This window comes from Spea bombifrons, chromosome 5, assembly GCF_027358695.1.
Source record: "Spea bombifrons isolate aSpeBom1 chromosome 5, aSpeBom1.2.pri, whole genome shotgun sequence".
Lineage (NCBI taxonomy): Eukaryota > Metazoa > Chordata > Amphibia > Anura > Pelobatidae > Spea > Spea bombifrons.
In genome coordinates this window covers 73367352-73391650 of record NC_071091.1, presented here as the reverse complement: position 1 = coordinate 73391650, position 24299 = coordinate 73367352, and the positions used below count along the sequence as shown (strand labels likewise).

General features: G+C 38.2%; 1 protein-coding gene across 1 annotated transcript in view; it reads left to right on the top strand.

Annotated features, from left to right (window-relative positions):
* DOK6 (docking protein 6) overlaps positions 1–24299 on the top strand; it is a 192906-nt gene that overhangs the window by 64870 nt on the left and 103737 nt on the right. Inside the window, exons 4-5 of the mRNA XM_053468201.1 lie at positions 3545–3664; positions 21268–21457. Of these exons, the coding sequence (XP_053324176.1) occupies positions 3545–3664; positions 21268–21457 (310 nt within the window). The remainder of the gene's footprint in view (positions 1–3544; positions 3665–21267; positions 21458–24299) is intronic.

Sequence of the window (24299 nt, the reverse complement as noted above, 5' to 3'; positions counted from 1 at the left end):
GCCCTGTACAATGCACAATTCTATAAGACCTTGGAGAAATCTCACCACATTTACTATACTTTGTCCAGGGCCAGCCAGGCTCTTTATGCAGCAAAAACGAGTGCTGGCTCTTCAGGAAGTTGAAACCTAACCCTCCCTAAATCCCCTAAACCTCTAATATATGACTTGATTAATATTTGCATGTTAATAAGAACTGAGAGTGTTTGTCTCAGATCTCAATCTTTCAAAAAGCAAAACCAAAATGATGCAAACATATAAAAAAATGGATGAAACTCAATTTCTTATTGAATGTCTTAAATAGCTTTACCAAAATTATTCTGAATAAAACAGCCAACACAATATGTGATTCAGTGAAAGGATGACAAATTGACAAAAGTATTTGGCAAGAAAAACACTGAGTAACAGGAAATACGTATGAAATGAACAATGTATTATAAACAAAATATGTATCCTAAATCGCATTTTTTGGCATATACTGTAATAATCCATTATAAACTATAAATGTATGCAATGAATTATGACTAGTAAACAATATGTTCAAAAATCAAATTAAATCAGTTCTGAAATAAAAAGAGAGCACAGGGTAAAACAAAGTATTATTAATACCTATTACTTCAGGGGCAGTAATTCCATAGCTACAATATATACATATATAATGACTCATAAAAGTAATGTGACTATGCTGAGAACCAAATAGAATATTCAATGAAGTAGCCAAGCCAGTGCCTGAACTGTGATGTTTAATTGCTACAAACTTAAGATGCGTGTATATGTAAGTGTTGTAACTCTGGCCCTGACAGGGATGGTGGTGGAAAACTGGTCGCTAATTATAATGGTACCCATCCTATCTTGAAGCTACACCCAATGATCGCTGCTATCATGTCGCCAGTGGCGGAACTACCGGGGTCGCAGGGGTCGTGACTGCGACCGGGCCCTGGAGTTCTGCCAGTCAGGGGGGCCCAAGGGGTGCCAAGCGGTTACTGAAAACGACCGCTCGGCAACTCTTGGGCCCCCCTGACTGACAGAAATCCAGGATGCCTCCGCTCCCCGCTGCTGCTGCCGCCGCCGCCGCCGCTGCTGCCTGCCTCAGCGCTGCCCAGAATGCAGTGTTGGGAGCATGAGGTGTTTGTCTCGGGTGCCGGCACTTCACGCTGAGCGCCGTCATATGACGTCATATGCCGGCGCTCTGCAGTGAAGCGCCGGCACCCGAGACAAATGCCTCACGCTCCCAACACAGCACTCTGGGCAGCGCTGAGGCAGGCGGCAGCGGCGGCGTCGGTAAGTGACCTACAAAGGGGGGGTAGGGAGGGAGTGGGTAGATCGTGAGAAGGGGGGGTAGGGAGGGAGTGGGTAGATCGTGAGAAGGGGGAGAAGGGAGGGAGTGGGTAGATCGTGAGAAGGGAGGGGGTAGGGAGGGAGTGGGTAGATCGTGAGAAGGGGGGGTAGGGAGGGAGTGGGTAGATCGTGAGAAGGGGGGGTAGGGAGGGAGTGGGTAGATTGTGAGAAGGGAGGGGGTAGGGAGGGAGTGGGTAGATCGTGAGAAGGGGGGGTAGGGAGGGAGTGGGTAGATCGTGAGAAGGGGGGGTAGGGAGGGAGTGGGTAGATTGTGAGAAGGGGGGGTAGGGAGGGAGTGGGTAGATCGTGAGAAGGGGGGTAGGGAGGGAGTGGGTAGATCGTGAGAAGGGGGGGAAGGGAGGGAGTGGGTAGATCGTGAGAAGGGGGTAGGGAGGGAGTGGGTAGATCGTGAGAAGGGGGTAGGGAGGGAGAGGGTAGATCGTGAGAAGGGGGGGTAGGGAGGGAGTGGGTAGATCGTGAGAAGGGGGGTAGGGAGGGAGAGGGTAAATCGTGAGAAAGGGATAGATGGGTTGGGGTGGGGGGGGCCCTTAACAGATTCTCGCACCGGGGCCCTGAGGTTTCTAGTTACGCCCCTGCATGTCGCTGAGATACGCCATAATGGGTGTTGTATAAACAATGTGGAGAAAATTAAGATGAGTGGATGAGCTTATATATGGTGACTATTAAGCCCCCATAAACACTGCCTTTTTCTACCTAAGGCCACATCTGTTCCTCAGTAAAGACACTGTCAGGCTAATTCATGTTATTTTTTTATTTAAGGTAGTTTTTAAGGTGAGTTTCTAAAATGTAAGTACATCTTACATTATATCATATAGATAGATAGATAGATAGATAGATAGATAGATAGATAGAATATCTATTTTATTTTATTACTGGCTTAGTTTGTTCTGTTTAACAAAGCAAAACTCAAATGTGTAACAAAGGATTTTCTTGTAAAAAAAAAAAAAAAAAAGAGCAAATGGTTGGTACTTATAGATATATAGACATTACACTCGTCAGTCGTTACCTCATTGCTTACAAGCATATATTTATAACAAATGTGACTTTTTTTTTTTTTGGTACTGCTATAGTGCTGACAATTTACACACCTGTATGCAAAGTACCTCTGCTTTGGAGTAATCATTACCTACACATAACAAGCAACACAATAAATTTGCAAGTGTAGCTATGATAATGTTATTAATTCTGACAAAACAAACTTGTTTTCCTCCAATTATTTAATGACACCTATACAGAGTTTGAATGTGCAAGATATATAATTAATTGCATTGTACGGCTGTGCCTTTCTATTAGATAGGAAGGTGTTGGAGAGTCAATCTTTTTCAGTGCGCAAATAAAAAAAGGAGAAAACATTCGTATTGTGTTCTAAAACTGAATTTAATGTTATGCTCTGTAGTCTGAAACAAATATTTCAATAAAAAAAATGTTGCAAATCTTTACCAGTGGCTTTTATACTGTGGGGTAAATACCAATACATTTCATTAATTTGCAGTTCTCTCCAATTTGTCTGTTTATATTATATACGCGCTTAAGTTGTATGCTGTCGATCCTTAGCTAACAAACTGCAATGCTATGTATAATTACACATTGTCCGTGAGTGGGTGCTGGATGACTATGATAAATTATTACATTTATAAATACAATGTTTTAATAAAAGGCAGTCCTCCACTATTGCATGTATTGCTCTTACATTTTCCTCAGGTATAAACACAAAAAATATATAGTTTATAGGGGTCTGTGTGTGTTGGCACAGCGCTATTCTGTGGTCATCTATGGAACTGCAGTAAACAATAAATAAAGCCACCGCCTTTGGATATGGTTGCATTTTACCAGCACTACCTTTCCTGTTTAACCATGTAAGTATTTTAGTTGATATAACAACCAATATGCTATTAAACAATTTGATTGGATTTTGGTTAATATTAGTTTCTGGAGATGTAACTATCTGACATTTCATTATCTTGAAAAGCTAATGTGAGTAATCTGTTATATTGGTATCAGTATTGTGCTCATAAATTGCTTACATTTGTTGCCATTTAATATTTTTGGTGAATGCAAATGTAAACCACTATTCTGAATACTTTCGCATTTCCCTATGCTTTAAAGTGCTGACACAGTGACAATAAAACAAAAAATATATAATTTTGATTGTTTCATTTTGAAATATTTTGTATATTATTGTTTACAGAGTTAGAAGCAGAGGAATGGTGCAAGTCCTTATGTATGGAATGTCTAGGAACCAGGCTTAATGATATAAGCCTCGGTGAACCTGACCTACTTGCAGCAGGAGTACAGAGGGAGCAAAATGGTGAGTTATAACTTATTTTGTCATTTTATAGACTTTAAGGAAGTAATGGTAAGGGAAAATCAAACGCTAGCTGTAAAATTTTCCAGGAGAAAATGAAAGACTGCTTATTTTTCTATCAAAGTTATTTTGCCATCTCTCTCTATAAAGTCAACATGTCATTAGGTTTTATTATGCCTCAGGAACTCTCACAGTAAATGCTATAGTACCAGGATGGCCAGCTGTTGGTGCACTAGCTGTTATGCTATTATTGTATCAACTGGAGTAAAGCATTTGTCTGCTCGTCACCCCTGAGACATAATTCTTTTGCAGATACATTAAGAAACATAATATGTACTTCCTTAAATCTAGAGTATTTTAGTGCATGCTTCATTTTCTGTATTCACAGCTACATTTTACTAAATGAAATGTTACTTTATCTTCTGTGTCTGTTCCTGTGCTACAGGCTGTATTTTTCTCAGAGCAAGCAGCAATGTTTACAGACATACTTATGTTAAATCAATTTTCTATAGGTTTTAAAAAAAAGATAATTATGCACTAGGAAAAGCACACTCCCTGTTATTTCATTTAACACTTACAGTATACTCTGCCTTAAGGATAAGTAATCATGTAATTTGCTGCGTATTTATCAAGTTTTTTTTTTATACTTTGAAGATACAATGTCATTTAAATTTGCTTTGCTCATCAGCTTTAAGCACAATAGTAAAGAAAGATGTATTAGCCTGATAATTACTTTATTACATAAACACCAGGGAAAATGGGAAGCCATGCCTAACTGGTACATACTATTACCATGAGACATTATTCTTGTTTCATCTGACATTAGCAGAGAAAGTACAAAACTGAAAATGATCCCTTTCTTAAAAAAATATATCCAGATAGTATAATGTATTATACAAAAGTACAAAATAACATAACCTCTATGTTTTCATAAAGATTTTGTTCATAGTTAAGTATCTGTAGTATGATATGATTGCTTACTATACTAAAGATTTTATGATAGTTTTGTTATGTGTTCCTAGGTATAAGGTATATATATATGCATATGAAACCTTGTCACAGTAGCCTGATGTTTTGTTGACTGGGTAACTTTAATAACAGACCAAAATGAGTGGGCAAGGCAATGGCTTAAGGACAAGCGATTGAAGGATGAATGTTCAGACATAGGCCTTGTTAATGGAGAGGAATTTCAAGGAACAGTATGTGCAGCAAGTCAGTAGGGCAAAAAGTACAAGTAGCATTTGGCTATTACAAAACTTTTTTCAAATCTGGTAACCCTGTCTCCATGTCATATTTGGGACATATTTGAAGCTGATTAATATACCTAACCCTTATCAAACCATATATTTGTGAAAACTAGATACCCCAAGGTATTTAAAATACGGGTATTTTAACTCTTCCCATGTACTCATTCTACTACGAGCCTTTGTCAAACTTTGTGGTAGTAATTTATTTTGTGTTTTTTTTCCCACACAAATTGTACTTCAGGTAAAAATTTACAGCTCCTGATATGTGTCATATCGAAATAACACCCCAATATGTGTCCAACAAGATCTCTTGAGTACAGTACACCCATGCATAGGTTTGCCAAGTTATTTGAGGGCTAAAAGAGCACATTTGGGACATGCTGAATTCAGTTTTTCAACTTGGAGTTGTGACATCTAGTCAGTCTATGCTCATGTCCTATTTGTGACATCTTGAAACCAGCCAATTCAATTTACTGCACCAAACCATGCATTTAAATACCCAAATGAGTATTTAAAATGCTAGTTTTTTTAACACTTTCAATGCCAGGATTTTTATGGGAAGATACAGCAATAATGTTAGCACTTGCTCATAAAAATAAACTTTTTATTTTTTGTATTTTTAAATGTTACTACATTTTTTTATCTGTTTTTTTTTTATTTTTCATTTTTTATATTTTACTGATCACATTGTAATTAGAAAGCTGGGCTCCATTGACTTGCATGGTTGTATGCCGTACTTGAGCCTAGAGTTCTCAGGTGGGTCTAGAAAGACCCTCTAGAAAACGTGTTTATTTTTTAATGGGAACCGCCATCTTGCGAGAGCCAAAATCTCTTGTGATGGTGACCACTCTCCAAAGCAGTTAAAGTGCATCCTTGGGTGGGTGCTCGGTGTCTGAATGCCTCACTGTCGATGCATTTCAGTGACACCATTTAAGCTTTTTAATCAGGTGTCTGTCGCCATATTATATATGGTGGACATTGACCTATACCTTATCAGTCTCTATCATTCTCCTTAAATTGTATTCTGTAACTCATGACTTAATTAGATGTTTTGCCATTAGTATTGCTTTTGATAAAGGGAGGTTGATACTCTTGAAAGCTTTTCCTTAAAATAGAAAGTTAGTTTAATAAAAAGGTATTATTTTATATTGCAGTGCTAATTTTTTCAATTTACACTGGACTAACACAGCTATCCCAAGCTACTTGTTTTATGAAATAAAATATAAAACATTTGCCCTTTACGATATGAAAATAATAATAATAAGTCAGTTCATCACTGTCAATCTATTATTGTGCTTATTTCCTTAGACCTGGAAGTAACATCTTCACATCTAAGATCACTTTTGGGTACATGCATTTCAAAAAATGAACCAATTATTAAAAATATTCCACTAAATTTACTTTGTAATTCTGATAGGCGTGTGGGTCAGTTCCAAACACAGGGCATACTTTCCCTAAAAATATACTGTCCTAAAGGCCAAAGGAAAATCAAATCTGAGCCTTCTAGCTTATATATTTCTGAACCCAAATGCACTGTATATAAATGAACATGGGCCAAATCCATAATTGACCTAGATTGACTTGAGATGACTTTTGGGAAGTAAAAGAAATTCAGTAATAGCCACTTGTACTTCCATAACCCAGGCCAATAAATCATATCAGGTTATAAAATGAAGACTTGGTCCTTTTGTCACCTTGGCTTGCCACATTCATTAATCTCCACAATATGGCTTTGTATGTCTTATGTGACTGTGATCTCTATTACTGCAATGGTAGTTGTTCCACGATAGCGGAGGGCCTTATAAGTTCCCCTTAAAATATTGTTGTCAGACATTTTGCAAAAGACCACTTTTTTGTAACACATACATTAAAAATGGGTGATCTCCCACAGTATATACAGTACTGGGTATTTAGCAAAAAATGACTGCTATATATATATGCATGTATGGAAATCAAAATATTAGGATGAGCCATGGGGTGTCTGTTTCTGCAGTACAGGAATTTTAAGATTTTGTTAGTAATCCTTATCAATCACCTATACAATGTCACATGATACAAAAAAAGATTTTTTTTCTTATAAATTTCTAAATTATTAATTCTCCTAATAACCTAATAATGACAATTAGCAAAACACATAAACGGTGTAGAATAGATAAAGTGAAAATATTCAATAACAATAAAAATGATCTTACAGAATATATATAACTAAAACACGTCCCAACAGTTTGTTAACTATATCACATCAAATGAATGTGTGTTTTCCTAAGCAGTCTAATAGACAATATGACTAATACGTATACCAATTTAAAGCTATACTTTATTTTCTTTAATTTGTTATATATTTTTTTCTATGGTGACTGGGACGTAGTGTCGAATATGACACATTCAGGCTTCCTTGAACCTTAGTCCTGAGCTGAATACCCTTTTTTACATTATATATAGGATGGTCCTTGTTAGGATTTGTTAATTGGGAAGATCACCATAAGTGAATGTCTGGTCAAATCACAGATTTAGGAAAGTCAGATCATTCCTATTTGTCATCTTGCTGTGATGCCCTGGTAGACTGGTAACAAAACATGGATATAGAAAAATGTCAAAAGTAGAAAACACAAAAGAGTAGGCAATTTCCTGTCTTATGCCAAAATAAAGTATTCATTTATTGTTAATTACAAAAAGCACTGGAGTAGCGACAGGGATTGCAGCTGTCGCAACTGTGACGGGCCCGTGCCTCTAGGGGACCCGATGCGACCCCAGTGACCCCTTGTTCCTGTCTCTTTATATAAATTCAAAATAGTTTAGAAAGGGCCATTCTGACCTGGACCCCACCCAGGGGAGGGCTAGCAGCCTAAGGCCTGGGGGGCAAGGCAAGTCAAGTGGCCCATTGTGCCACCGAATCAGCCCACCATACATGCCCACCTTTTCCTGATTTTCTAACGCATGATTCAGATTTGGTTTAACATAATTAAATTTAATAGCAACAAAGGATGGTAAATATAGCAAAACCTAATGTCCCCTTGATGCTCAGCCAGTTAAATGTCCCCCATGATACTGGCTGAGAATTATGGGAAGTATAGTACACAGCAGCAGGGAAATTGTAAAGGCTAATATGAGTACCCTACCAGGATCATGCCTTAAAGTGGGCCAATACACTCTCAAATATTAATTCACTGGAAGGATTGATTGGGGACAAAGCCTGACACTGGTGAGCTCAATTGGGGCAGCAATGACATGGGGGGTGAATGAGGACAGAGGTGACACTGGGAGGGGCTTATTGGGGAAAGAGGTGACACTGGGAGGGGCTGATTGGGGACAGAGGTGACACTGGGAGGGGCTGATTGGGGACAGAGGTGACACTGGGAGGGGCTGATTGGGGACAAAGGACACTGGGGAGCTCATGTGTCTATATATAAGTGTTTATATATAAAGTATGTGTCTATACAAATATATCTATATAAAAATAAATAAAATCTCAATCTCCATTTTTTAAATGAATAAAAAAAACTTTATGCGGTTTGGCACACTTATACAGAAACACTTAGGCACACAGCCAGGCACAGTTACACACAGACACACACTTGCAGACAACCTTACAAAATGAAGAATACAAAAAAAATTATATTGTTTGTCCCCTTCCACAGACATACTTACAAAGATGCACTTATACACAGAGAGACAAACTTACACACACACTTGCAGACACGCAGAGGCAACCTCACACACACTTAGAGGCACACACAGATTTCTTTTTTTGGAATAAAAAAATGCAGTTTGTCCCTCTCCACTTACACACTTACACACACAGACACACTTACACACAGACTTAAACACACGTGCATACACACAGCACACACACAACCTCACAGATTTTTTTAATTCAAGAATAAAAAAACAGTATGTTTGTCCCCCTCCACAGACAAACTTACACATAATCTTACATACACACACACACAATCTTACACTTGCAGACACTGAGATGACTTTTTTTGTTTAAAATAAAAACAAGTTGTTTGGCCCCCTCCATGGACACATTTACATACACACAGATTTATTTATTTTTACAAATAAAAAAAAAGTATTATACAGTTTGTACAAAAAAACATTTATTTACTGACCTTCTACTTTTTCCACTTTGGGGCTTTTTCATCTTGACCTTCAGTCCTCTGGTAGCTGCAGACTGCTGTTTTCTATGTAAACAGGATGTCAGTGACACGGGGATTGAATAACTAGAGCATCTTGTTCCTCTTGATGAAGCTTGTGTGGGGCGAAACTCATTGAGGACATTAGAGGACATTATTCTAGCATTTTTGCACATCTTTATTTACTTATTAATACCTATTATATTGATTAATAAATAGTTTTGAAGGACTACTGATTGATACATGTAAAGGGGATTGTCCTTACAGTGTTTTTTTGCACATCCATGTGCAATTATTCCTGTAAGTGTTCTGTACTTCTTTACATACTATTTGCATATTATTGTATTGTGAAGATACTTTGACATTGGTGTACTTTTCTTGTATTTGAACTACTATTAGCTTGAAAGGTATCACTGCTTTATTTTAAGAATGTATTTGCCTGGACTTCAATCTTAATTGGTGAAAACCTACTTCTTCTGCCAAGACACATTTGTATCACATAGTCAAATAAATAGTATTGATGTGGTTGAAGGGGCAATGATACTTTTCTGTCAGAACACCTTGAAATTTAGTGAACCATAACAGATGACAAAAATATACAAACAGTAAAATACATTTTAAATTTAAGCATTTTCAATGCCAGGACATATTTACCGAAATTAACTTGCCATTGAAATGGTTAAGTTGCCTGTGGCATACTGAAATTCCTTTGAACATGTAGTGGGTATTTGTTTTACTTTTGTATAGGGTGTTACATTTAATTAGACGTGTCTAAGGATTTCTAAACATAGCTTTCATTGACTTTACGTATAATCTGCAAAGCCAATTAAGGATGTAGCTGAAGTTGTTTCTTAGTGATTTGTGTATAACTTTTCAGAGGTCACAATCCTCCATGATTGCAAGCTTTTTAGACATATAGTTGAACGGCAATTTCTAAATTTTTCACATAAGGAAATTAAAATCGAACCATTCCAAATATGCTGTAGACCAGTCTTTCATAAGTGTTCCTGGGTAGTATGTAGTCTGACAATAGGTAGAAATCATATAATGAATTCAGATAATTATGTCAGCGGATGAATTCTACATGCTGGCAGGCCTCAGGTATTTGAAAGAGTAGCCAGGAATTCATAAAAAATTAATAAGTGTCCATTCTGGCAACCCTTGGTGGAAATCATTGTGGAGTTTTATATCAGGTATAATGCTAGATACAACATCTCATAATAAAACATAATACTTTGTGGAATATTGGATCACCTATGCATAGTGGAATAAATTCAACATTCATCAACACTTACACAATGTCTTTGCATTAATAAATATTTAAAAATGTGTATATCGGTGTAGCATGTGATTTTAACAACCAATTGTTAAGCCAATATACAACCTAAAACACACCAAAACTTTAGATTTGAAAATGTTTTTTACCCTATTACACAGGTGTCTTAATTAATGCTAAATATGTACATGCCGCTTAATACTGTGTTTTGTAACTGTGTTTGGGATAAACATTCAATAATATACTATTTAGACTTTATTTGTAAATAAAACCCAGAACTGAAGCTCAGTTAAAAGCTATGAATAGTAAAAAAAAAAATCCTATGGTAACAAAATACTTTTGTTTCTAAAACAATCAAAATTCATGAGCCATGGAAAAATGTGTCTTACTAGACATGTGCTTAATGACAGAGGCATATCATAAAGGAGCATATTCTATCCATCAGTGTTTCTATGTCTTGTGCCTGGAGGTGATTTTGTTAAATAATTTTGAAAACAAATTAAAAAAAAAACTTTCTTTCAAGTAGAGCATTTTTGGGTTGTATAATCATGATGTGTATTTTTGTTTAATTTAGCAAAAGATAGCAAAATGTAATTAACTCCTTATTTTTGTTTCTGACACTGAGAAGTGTAATTGTGCAATTTGCCAATCACCTGCTTATAAATAAATTGTAGCTGAAGTTTTTATATGAAAAATTATTCATGTCTGAAGTGCATTGCTTATTATCTGGCTTTCCAAGAGTTACATCAAGAGAGCATGTTATTGGCTGTGTGTGCAAAGTCTGATGCATATATATTTTGTGACGCATATCCCAGTCTTTTATTTTGGCAAACAGAATTTGCAAGGAAGATTTTTAAAAAAAAAAAATACTCTGAACACAGCAACAGCAGATGCTACTCTTTCAAATGAATGGTTTCATCTTGTCATACATACATCAAATATTCAAACCAGGGGCTGCTGAGCTTATTGGTTAATGAAATGTGTCTGCAAAAGAAAAAAAAACATTAGACAGGGTGATCTGAGATGTAGGCACATTTTAAATAAAAAAAATATATTGCCTGCAGTGTCTTGCCTGGGTATCAGGTTTTATATATTGATGGGGTTGTGCATACAAATTTCATTCTGGTGTTGTCTGATGGAAAAGGTTGTCATATGTTGTAAAAGCCATGATTAGAGATTTAAAAATTGATATTTTAGGCTACCCCAAGAGTGTAAGTAAAACCTGAAAAATAGCCTGACATGGGCCATATTTCTCAAACTATTTTGTATGCAGGATTTGCTGCTGAAAGTAGAGAGGCTGTTGGCCCTTCGTGGTTATTTATTTAGTTTATTCAATGCACAAATGTCCTAATATATGTTATATTCAAAATGATGTGGAGAATACGGTATGCAATACATGTCAAAATGTTATATTTTACTTCTTTGGTCCCAGCCTTATTTAAAGCTAATTGCTTCCCTTGGGTAAACCAATTCTGTACCTGTCAAATCAACTTTAACCTTGTGGTAATCTTAATGCTTGTTAACCATTTGAGTACTAAAAGTCTTGTTGGTGGATTACTGTAAATTGACAGCATGGCCCCCTTGCCCTTTTTCATTCTTGTTGTTTATAGGTTGATAACCTAGTTTTGTATGGGGGCCATCATACAAATCTTTATATATTGATACATATATATATATATATTATATATGTGTGTGTACAAACCCATGCATTGGTGGTATCACTCTGTTGCTGATGTTTGACAGTGGCATATAACAGGCGCAGCACATTCATACCTGAAGTAAAATGTGTGTGGAAAAAAACGCAACAAAATTACTACCACAAACTTTGACAAAGAGTGGTGGTAAAATGTGTCTATTGAAAGAGTTAAAATACCAGCATTTTGTTGCGCTTACCGGTGCTGCCGATGTCCCACGACGGTCGGCCGCGGGTGGGCGGTGCGCTCGCGAGTACGCACGCGCGCCCTCTCCGAGTGACGTGCACGCACGGGGCTTGCGTGTAGACGCGGTGCGCTCACAGCGGTCGCATTCATCTATGCGAACCGCCATGGGCCGCCCACAACGGCGAAATACTGTTTCGAGAGCTGCTGCGGCGTGCCGGCAGCACTTGCAGAGTAATAAGCGAGGTGCTGCGGCACGCTCGCGGCGCTCTACCACTGCTGATGGGTGCCAGACCCGCGATACTAGCAGGTTTAGCACTCGTTTTCGTTTGTTTTGTTGATTGCACCGACGCCATTCTTTGGCGCCGGTCGCAATGACGTCACTGCCTATCCCATTGGCCCCAGTCCGTTTTCCCGCCCTTGTTCCTATTTAAACCCACTCCTTGGTTCTCTCAGTGCCTGTTCAATGAGTCACTGTATGTACTCTGGGTGTTTATACTCTCTGCCTTGTATCTCATTTGCCAGAATTGTGTACCAGACCTCGGATTGCTTCTTGACTACACTCTCGTGCTGCCTGCCCCGACCTTGGATTGTTTTTGGTTCTCGCTCCCGTGCTGCCTGCCCCGACCTAGGATTGTCTCTGGATTTTGCTTCCGTGCTGCCTGACCCGACCTCGATATCTCCTGACCACGGTTTCTGCTTCTGGCCCTGTATTGTTCTTCCGCCTTGGACTTCCTGCCTGCACGCTATGTGACGTACATACGTCTCTGCATAGTGGGTCCATTACCTGAGTTGTCTAGGTCCCGACGTAACACCTGAGTTGTCCGGGTCCCGACGTAACACATTTGATCTGTTTTTCAAAAATATATGATTTGATAGGATACATTGAATTGTTTGGCTTCAATCATGTCCCAAATTGGACATGGGTAAGAATTTTCAACATGTCAAAATTCCAAGTTCAAAAACTAAATTGTGTATGCCCCAAATGTGGCATATTATCCCCCAAACAACCCATGCATGTATACCACTGTGCTCAGGAGATGTTGCTGAACACATATCGAGGTGTTGTTTGACAGTGGCATATGCCAGGAGCTGTAAATTCATACCTGAAGTAAAATGGGGACAGTATGATCATAATTGAAAAAAGTTTTATTACCCTATAATATGCAAAAAAGCAAGCAAAACATAAAAACTCAGGCCAAACATTAGAATCTATTTAGCAGGTTTTTTCACTAATTTGTGCAGAAGAGCAGAATATTTTTTCAAATAAGTGCGAAAAAGTCCTTTTTTAATAAAAGAAACACCATATTTTATATTTTTTATAGTAAATTAGATATGATAAAAAAATAACGGTATCTAAAGAAAGCCCTGCTTGTCCTGAAAAAAAAATCTAATATATAATGTGTGTTGGTGCACTAAATAAGAACGAAGAAAATTACAGCTAAACGGCAACACTGCAAAAAAACAGCCTTTGTCCCAAAGTATACTACAAGTAAAAAACAGTCTTGTCATTAAGGGGTTAAATACTAGCATTTGAAATATTCATGAGGTGTCTAGATTTCAACAAATATGTAGTTTGATGAGTTAAATTGAATTGACCGGGTTCAATGATATCTCAAAAAGGACATGGAAACCGACTGACCAAATGTCAAAATTCAAAAATAAAAAAGTGCACCTTGGAAATGTGGCCTTTCAGCCTGCAAACAACTAAACAAACCTATGCATGTGTGCTATTACTGTGTTCAGGATGTTGTCAAACACATATTGGGGTGTTGTTTAGGTATGGATTTACAGCTCCTGTATGTGTCAAAGCCAATGTGTGTGGGGGGGGCACTAAAGAAACTACTTCCACAAACATTGGTAGAATTAGTGACTCAAAAGAGTTGAAATACACCAAGATGTCTAGTTTCCAAAAATATATAGCACACATTTTTCAACTTGGACCTCTGGCCTTCATGTCCTATTTGGGACATATTTTGAAGTTGGACAATTCAATTTCCCCCCGATCAAACTATATGCTTTTGAAAATTAGACATCCAGGCGTATTTATTGTACTACCAGTCGTTATCAGTTTTTGGTAGTCATTTCTTTTGTTTTTTCCCCACACACACATTTTACTTTAGGTATGAACATACAGCTCCGGGCATGTGTTACTGCCATACAACACACAAATATGTGTCCAGCGACACCTCCTGATAACTAATACAACACTGTTCATAGGTTTTGGGTTGTTTAAGGGCCAGATTTTGGTGGTGTGCATTTTTTCAATTTGTCATCATGCCCCCATGTCATATATGGACATCTGTGAACCCAGTCAAATACTGTTTGAGCAAAAAAAGCTTTTGAGACTCATCTAATGCCACGACATGCCAGACACGTCATTGGTCGTCAACTGACCATTTTTTCGTGACATGTCTGGCATGTCATTGGCCCTGCTGTGCCAGAGTGCTGCAATCAATGCTCTGATACAGATCATTACACAAATAAGGAGTAAGAACATAACTAGCTCCATTAACCCTTTCAGCTGTAGACTGCTTCACTTTTTTTTAAAAAAAGTAAACCTATCATTTGCAAAACACCTGATGAGAAAATGGTTAGTAAAATTAAATTTAACCTCTCCAGTATTAGAATGGCATGACACCATCAACATTTTAAATGTATGATCTTCTCAAAACACATTAAGTGCTTAAATGACATTTCCCATCCTAGCCCCCTCCCTACTTCATTCCTGGATTCTATTTCCTGTAATTACTTTATTTTACATTTATTTGGGATTTTTTCTGGGGAAACATATTCAAACCAGAGCAGTGTCCTGATCTAACACTGGATTAGCTGTAAAATTTATATAAAATATATAGCATTTTAGCAATTTTCTATACCTACAAAAGTAAAAGCAATAGGTAAAAGCATACACACGTTACAACACTCTAAGAGAATCCTACTATCCCACAATAACAATAGTATAAACAAAGGTAATGGTGGTGCGACCCACCATCAGTGAGTGGAGCGTAAAAATATTTTTTGGAGTCAGTACAACTGACTCTGATCTATGTCACCTAGTGTGATATAGGAACCACACACCCAACTATAGCTGGAATGTGGATATCTTGCCTGGAGCCCATAGCCTGGCACAGTTTGGACAGTAAAGCAATGGATGGGGTAGGTGAGTATCAAATGCACAGCTTGTAGCCTAAAGATATATTTAATATTAATATACAACATAAATATATTATTAAAACTCATTGCTAAAATTAATACTCAAGTGTCCTCTTCCCAGTCACCGATACGCATTTTGCCCATGGGCTTCCTCAAGTCGGTATCAAGTTCCTTATCTTTGCATTACACTATTAAATGCTGCTTTTTTGGTTGAAATATATATACCATTACATAAGTTATGGTGGGTAAAGGTGATGGTAGTTGAAGTATTATTAAACACTCATCTACAGACACCAGACAAGCCAGAAGGCATGTGATTTTTTTCCCTCAGAAATCTCATGGTGCTGCCACAACCACAAGGGATTCTGGGTAGGCGCATGCAAATAAGGTTAACAATTATGACCTTTGCCTCTATATCCACTTTATACATGGATCCCTTGAAAGTAATTGCCCGCTGTACAAGACAGCCTTTAGACAAAACTCGGGAAGAGATGCAATAGCCACTCATGAACAGCTTTTTCATCCTTCATGGGACTCGTCAGCATGAGGTTGTGATACTGGCTTAATAGTTGAGGCTTGGAGTAGGTAAGAAATACCATTACATAAGTTATGGTGGGTAAAGGTGAAGGAAACCCCTCCATTTAAATTTAAGGGGTAGTAGAAGTATTATTAAACACTCATCTACAGACACCAGACAAGCCAGAAGGCTTGTTTTTCCCTATTATTAAACACAACCACTCATGCGCCTACCCAGAATCCCTTGTGGTTGTGGCAGCACCATGAGATTTCTGAGATATATATATACAGTATATATATATATAGATAGATATATATATATATATATATATCTATATATATATATATACTGTATTTGGTCGATTATAAGACTACCCCCCAAATTTGAATACTAATTTAGAAACAAAAGTCTGAATATAAGAGTACCCTATAGTTTTACTAGTAAATATTAATTCAGACAAACTATTTTTTCATATTTAATAAGAACTATATTTTTAATATTTGCCAACCTGTCCCCCAGTTATGCACATCTGCCCCCGGTTTGCTACTCTGCCCCCCCAGATATGCCTTATACCCCCTATATACCACTCTGCCCCCCTGATATGCCACTCTGCCCCCCCCAGATATGGCTTATATCCCCTAAATGCCACTCTGCCCACATACATGCATTACACCCCCCTATGTGATACAAGGCATTGCGTAGGAGGATCCAGGTCCCCTGCAGTGCTGCAAGGAATCTTCCTATCTGGCAGTCAGTGAACGTCTTCACGATGCATGCAGACAACCTCCGCTGCTACCCAGTACTGCCCCTCTGATATGCCCTGACAGAAGTGTTGGGTAGCAGCGGAGGTTGTCTACGTGCATTGCGTAGGAGGATCCAGGTCCCCTGCAGTGCTGCAAGGAATCTTCCTATCTGGCAGTCAGTGAACGTCTTCACGATGCATGCAGACAACCTCCGCTGCTGCCCAGTACTTCCACTGGGGCTTCTATGGTGGAGCACCAGAAGGTCATGTCATACTGGCGCTTCACCATAGAAGCCCTTGCAGAAGTGTAGTAGTGGAGGTTGTCTCCGCGCATCATGCAGACGTCCACCGGCTGCCATAGAGAAGGATCCAGGTCCCCTGCAGAGCTGCGGGGGATCTGGATCTTAGTCTTCTAGTCAGACCTCAAACAGAGGTCTGCTTATAAGATGACCTTGAATATAAGACAAAGGGTATTTTTTCTGGAAAAAAACCTCGTCTTATATTAGAGCAAATATGGTATAAATATATATATATATATATATATATATATATATATATATATATATATATATATATATATATGTGTGTGTAAAAACCTCTAAGCCTGCATGACCCCAGAAAAAGTAAGATCTTGTAATTAACTTGCAACCATCACAGAAAATGTGTGAGAGGGATAGATGGGATAGATAGCACGCAAACAAATAACATTTAAGTACATTTTGCCATTTATTTTTGTTTGTTTTGTTGGGCATCCTCCTCATTTTTGGAGATTCTTACAAACAAAAAATAAGGTTCATAGGAATCTGGATGCACAGGCCTATTTTTATATCCAATCACGCTTTATCTGCCGACTCATTAAGCCAGTCCTTTTATTGGCTCCCCATTCTCTCCAGAATTGAGCTTAAACTCCTGACCTACAAACTCCTCAACCACATTGCACCCCTATACCTCTGCTGTTATGGCCAAATGTTCTTCTATCCCCCCTTCACTCTTTCTGCAACTTGTGTTTGTCTTCTACCGTTACTGCTTTTTCACTCCACTCACTCCACTCCACTCACTTATCCAGGATTTTACTAGTGTTGTACAGATATCCTGTTTTATTAATCTATTTTCTACTAACTCTTAAGCTTAAATGTTTATTTAAAGCCCACCTATTCAGAGAACCATATCATCTCACCTAATTCCCTTCACCTGCATCCTGAGGAAACCAAATATCCTTCTCATGTTCAATGTCTTCACAATACCTTTGCTACAATAAAATTATCCTAATCCAAGCAGTCCCTCTCATTAGTTTTCCCTCAGAATCCTAACGGATTGTAAAATTGCAAGAGCAGGTTTTATTGTTAATTTTGTCCTCTTGTTGCAATAGTGCTACGGAATCTGCTGGCACTCTATAAATAAGTGTAATGTAATGTCTGAAGAATCAAAATAACCTTTGGCTTCTTAGTCAACAGACCCAAGAGCCCTCTTTAGAGTCCACTAAAATATTACAGGGTCTCTCTTAAAGGAATGAAAATGTCACACATTCCTGTTATAAACCCATTATTTAAATTCATGTATCCAAGCAAATGTGAAACAATCTTATTCAAAATAAGTATATAGACAAAAACTGAATGCACAGACGGAAAAGGACAATTCAAAATTTAGTTAATAAAACATAATGATATTGTGTATTGTTCCTTCAAAATAAATAGCTTCATTCATTCCGCATCAGAAAGGCACTCAACTCAAATATATGTTATGCTCATATGAGCAAAGCTAGCTATTACTTTCAGCTCATTTATATGTGTGCAGAAAGAAGCAAAAAAAGATTTAGCTAACCTGCTGCAACCTTAAATCTGCAATTACCTTATTTTGTTAGAGGAGACAAACGTGGTAAACAAACAGCTATTTTCATGTTTTACAGAAACTTTTTCTATTTTATATTGTTCTAAATTGATGTTACATAGCTAAAATAAATATTGGATATTAGTGCATTCAGATTTCTACAAACTTGTTTTTTTTTTTTGTTTTTTTTTACCAAAACTTGCCTCTTTTGTGAATTTGCCCAAAAAAAGGGCAAACCCCCACAAAATTTTGTTGCCACCTTTAGCCTCCACAATTACAAGCCATTTTGGCATCATTACAAAATTACCGCTCGTTGATGAGGTAAAGTGGGAGGGACTGTGTATAAGAGGGTACATATCAATGACCAAAAAAAACCAAGAAGTGTTTTCATCAATGGTTATGGCTGTGATAGATTGGTCCATCAACCTGTGGAAGTTTTTTCCTTAATTTTTTACTTTGACCAATCATCATTTACAATGGAAGTGACAAGCATTAGTTATATAACTGTGCTGACACCATTTTAACTTGTCCTGACATCCCATTGTCCTAGCACTACTGTAAAAACTACACCCCACCCTCCATTCGCTATCCCCAGCCTTAAACCAGAAATCTTGATTAAATCAACATATGGTTAAAATGGCAAAACAAATGTACAGTACTTAGGGTACTAAAAAAAACCGTGAAATAGTTAGAAAGGATTTAAGTGATATATTTATAAGCTAAAAGCCTGTTTAGATGATGAAAAAAATAGCAGATAATTCTATTATGTAGATTGCTTGGTGCTCCAGTATTAAGTCTACCATTCAAAATGATGATAGTGAGATCCACTAACGTTCTTTTAGTTTACTGGACTTTTGAAAAGCATTTGGCTATAAAACATAACCAAACTGAAAACTCTCGGTTGGGCTTTGTATGATTTTTCCTTCTACATTTCTGTGCTAAATAAATGTTATATTTTTATCACTGTGGGGGTCTTCTCTTCGTGATCACATGTAGGGGAGGCTGTAGTATATTAAAAATGAAAGTCCGATCCCTTAATATATTGTTTAATGTGCATCTGTCATTGAAAAAAATGTATAGTTTTGTAGGGGTAACGTTTCACCAATTGGCTAGGAAATGTAAAGGTAAAAGTATATTTAAAATTTGAAATCCCTCACACAAATTATTATAGATGAAAACTACAAACATGGTTGCAAGCACTCCCGCAATCCTCTCTGCTATTTCACAGAATGCTGTATGTGTTGTAACATGTACAGCATTATTGGATTGAACAAAAGGCAGTCCATATTGGAATGCCACATGTACCAGCACCCACACCATTCAGTAAAGTATAAAACAGAATGTTGTGCATTTGGGAAACCCCTCCATTTAAATTTGAGGGGTAGTAGAAGTATTATTAAACACTCATCTACAGACACCAGACAAGCCAGAAGGCTTGTTTTTCTCTATTATTAAACACAACCACTCATGCGCCTACCCAGAATCCCTTGTGGTTGTGGCAGCACCATGAGATTTCTGAGAGAAAAACAAGCCTTCTGCCTTGTCTGGTGTCTGTAGATGAGTGTTTAATAATACTTCTACTATATATATATATATATATATATATATATATATATACACACACTGTATTTGCTCGATTATAAGACTACCCTCCAAATTTGAATACTAATTTAGAAACAAAAGTCTGAATATAAGAGTACCCTATAGTTTTACTAGTAAATATTAATTCACACAAACTATTTTTTCATATTTAATAAGAACTATATTTTTAATATTTGCTAACCTGTCCCCCAGTTATGCACATCTGCCCCCGGTTTGCTACTCTGCCCCCCCAGATATGCCTAATACCCCCCTAATTCGTACAAATTTTTAGTTTAACAAAACTTGCCAATTTCATTAACTTGTTCAAATGCCCGAAAAAGAGGCGGGACCCCAAATGAAGCAAATAAAAAGTAACCAGAAAGCTCAGATTCTTTTCTTTGCAATTTGTTTTTTTTTCATTCTCTATCACTCACACTCTCTCGCCATGTCTTCCTACCTCTTGGGGGAATGGGAGAGAGGCTGCCCCTGTAGGATGCACAGTGATGAATGAGAGTGAATGACAACAAATGTCATTTTCTGAATAGAACAAGCCCTCCGAATTTCATCTAAACTGGAGGGGCAGAAAACAAAATTCTTGTTTCCTGCCCCTCCAGTTTAGATGAAATTCGGATGGGTAAGAATTATTGGAGTTTTAGTTCAACAGCAGTTAGGGGCCTGTTTATTGGCTGCACAGCTCTGGAGCTAAATGTTTGCTGAGAACTCCCAAATATTAACTTTTACTTCAGTCATTGAGGACTTGTCTTGTTTCTGCTCCTGGGACACGAAGATCTTTCACAGCAAGCCACATATATTTAGAACAGGAAAATGTCTTCTATACAAAATAATGAATTACATCTTTCAATCATTGTTTACTTCCCCATGCCTTTTCTCGTATTGTCATGTGTAGAAACGCAATCTTATTACACAAAGCGATAATTTAGTTTCGTTGAAACTAACTCGGTAAGTGTAACAATTTGAGACTAATTGTACATTTCTGTTGTCATTTCTTACATGGGATTTCAGGAAAAACACAATAGTAATCAATAGTGCAAGCTGAAATAATGTGTTTAGTTACCTATGATTTATGTGTATTCATTCAATGTAGGTAAATAAAGTATCTTCTTTAAAGAAAGAAAAGAAAGAAGCTTTGTTTTGTGAAGTATTTCCTGAGTTTTCAGCAATAATGTACAAATAAGACAAATTAACCTTAATTTGAATTTGACCCATTTTTCCTCTGCTTTTTCTAGAGCGATTCAATGTATATCTTATGCCAACGCCAAATTTAGACATCTATGGGGAATGCACAATGCAAATCACACATGAAAACATCTATCTATGGGACATTCACAATGCAAAAGTGAAGCTTGTAATGTGGCCCCTTAGTTCGTTAAGGAGGTACGGCAGGGATTCAACATGGTTTACATTTGAATCAGGAAGGTAAGAGCTTATGTCAATAAGGTAAATAAGTATATTTTTGTGTTCATGGACAACTATAGAAATATAAGAATTATCTTTCTGCAAGCTAGTGCAGGTAGAACCCAGTCGTTATTGTAAGCATCCGTGAACTGAACAAATCAAACATTGTTGCTTATTTTCTGCTTCTGTACCCATGGGATATGTATAAAACCACCAAAAGTTACCAAATGCATGAGACAAAAAGATAATTTTTTAAAAATTGTATTTGTTATTTTACCAGTGCAACTATTGTATGTTAAGAATACTCTTCATAAGCAGAAGTCTACTATAATGGGTAACATGATGTTTATCTTGTAATCAGGAGTGTTATGTAATCAAAGCTGTAAATCATCAAAAAGTGAAATGTATTAAATTTGTAGAGGTATTTTAAACTTTCCCTTCTGTTGTTGATTAAGGCCCTGCTACTGCAACTAAATAGCCTTCTATTGGATTTGTAAAGGTATTGTTCAATATCCCTCTCTGTTGTTGAGGAGCTAACTCGAAGGAAGGTAATGCAGAGAATGACTAAAGGCAGAAAAAATACCGTATTGGCCCGAATAATAAGCTGCACTTTTTTCCCCCACTTTAAGTCTTTAAAGGGGGGTGCGGCCTATATTGGGGGTCTAGCGCCCGACGCCCGGGACATGCAGTCCCGGGCGCCAGGCAGGCAGCGGGGTTAGGATACAGATCCCCCGCAGCGGTGCAGGGGACCTGTATCCTGCTGTCTGATACGCTCAGACAGCCTCCTCTGCCAGCACTTCCCACGGGGGGAGTGCCGGCACGGGAGGTTGTCTAAGCGCATCGCGCGGACGTTCACCGGCAGCGGCAATGCTGCCGGTGAACGTCCAGACGATGCATTTTACCCCCCTGACTTACCAGAGCAGACTCCCGGGTGTCTTGCAGGGCCGGCGGAAGACATCTACGCAATACGCGCATACAACTTCCGGTGCCGGCACTTCCGCTGAGTGCCGGCACCGGGAGTTGTATACACGATGTGCATAGATGTCCCCCTCCGGCCCCGCAAGACACCCGGGAGTCTGCTCTGGTAAGTCGGGGGGGGGACAGAGTGGCAGCATATCTCGGGGGGGGAGGGGACAGAGTGGCAGCATATCTCGGGGGGGGAGGACAGAGTGGCAGCATATCTCGGGGGGGGACAGAGTGGCAGCATATCTTGGGGGGGATGACAGAGTGGCAGCATATCTCGGGGGGGACAGAGTGGCAGCATATCTCGGGGGGGGGACAGAGTGGCAGCATGTTTTTTGGTGCTTTTTTTAAAGAAAAAAAACTTTTTCTTTAAAAAAGCACCAAACTTTTAGGGTGCGGCCTATATACGGGGGCGGCCTATATCCGAGCCAATACGGTAAATATAGTTCACACATAGTTATGTGTGAACTTAAAAGACATCTGCTATTACTTATATTCCTTACTTCCTAAGGATTCCTATTCCTAACATGTGAGCCCAGGTATGTGTCTGTGCCATCTTTGTCCCCAAGCAGCTTGTCTATGCCATCTTGGCCCCAAACAGCTTGTGAGTGCTCCCAAACCGTTTCTCGATGCCATTTTTGTCCAAAAGCAGCTTGTCTGTGCCATCTTTATCCCCAAGCAGCTTGTCAGTGCCCCAAACAGGCTGTCTGTGCCATCTTTGCCCCCAAATAGCCTTCCTGTGCCATCTTCACCACCAAACAGCTAGTCAGTGCCCCCAAATAGCCTGCTTGTGGTATGCAGGAAGTGGATGTGATATCTAATTAATCCAGCGTGCAGGGAGAGAGTGTGAGAGATTATCCATTCCGATGATCATTCCCCTTTATATACCTGCAGCTAGGGGCTTTAAAGGGGCAGACAAGTAGGACCAGTCATTGCAGGGGTGGCCCAGGCCCCCTATAGTGCCAAGCTCTGTCACAGTTGTGACCCTTGCACCTGTAATTTTTACACCCCTGTATGTAAGAGAAGCGTAACTTTTCTTTTGAATACCTCACAGACACCCTGTTTATAGGTGATGACACATTCAAAAGTTACTGCTGGTGAAACAGTATTTTTGGGGCAGGCTTTGATAACCCTGAGGTAGGTTGTGTATAAAAATGTTTTATTATCAGCTTATGGTCTATAGCAGGGCTGTATAGAGGCTGATGCGAGGGGTGAAGAGCTTGTGCTTGTATTTTGAAAGAGCAACTGTGGCTAAACATAAATTTAACCAAGTAACTATTATTTGTATATTTGAACAGATACAAAGGTTGGGCTCAGACTTTGTGTATTTGAAGATTTAAAAATCATACTCACAAGGACAACTGCCAATATACAAAATGTATGCCACTATTAATTTTAATGCCTGCACAAGTAGCAAAAATGGCAGCAGTAAATGCTTGAAACATATTGGGATGCCCATCTTCTGATATTTTAGGCAATGTGGATGTGCCGAGAATTCTATATGGGGAATATAGATACTGAAAAAAGGCATGTCCTATATCCTTTCATAAAAGTTTTACTTTAATTATGTTGTCATTGGTGTCACTGTATTGCTTTTACCACCTCTGCTGGGAGACTGTTCCACTTATCTACCACCTGGTCTCTTGAAGAACAGAGGCCACAAAAGATACAACATCTTTAAATTTATTCAATAGAGTAAACACATTTTATTTAATGTTTACTTATTTTATTAGATTCATTTTATTTAAATTGTTAGCAAATATCTGGTCTGCCACATCAAGTGGGCTTTGTCGGGATCATTTATTATTTAACTGTATTGTATGTATACATATTGAATGTACACAGCTAGTAATGCTTTGGTATTATTTCTGAACTGGAAAAAGTGCATAATCTTGTTCCT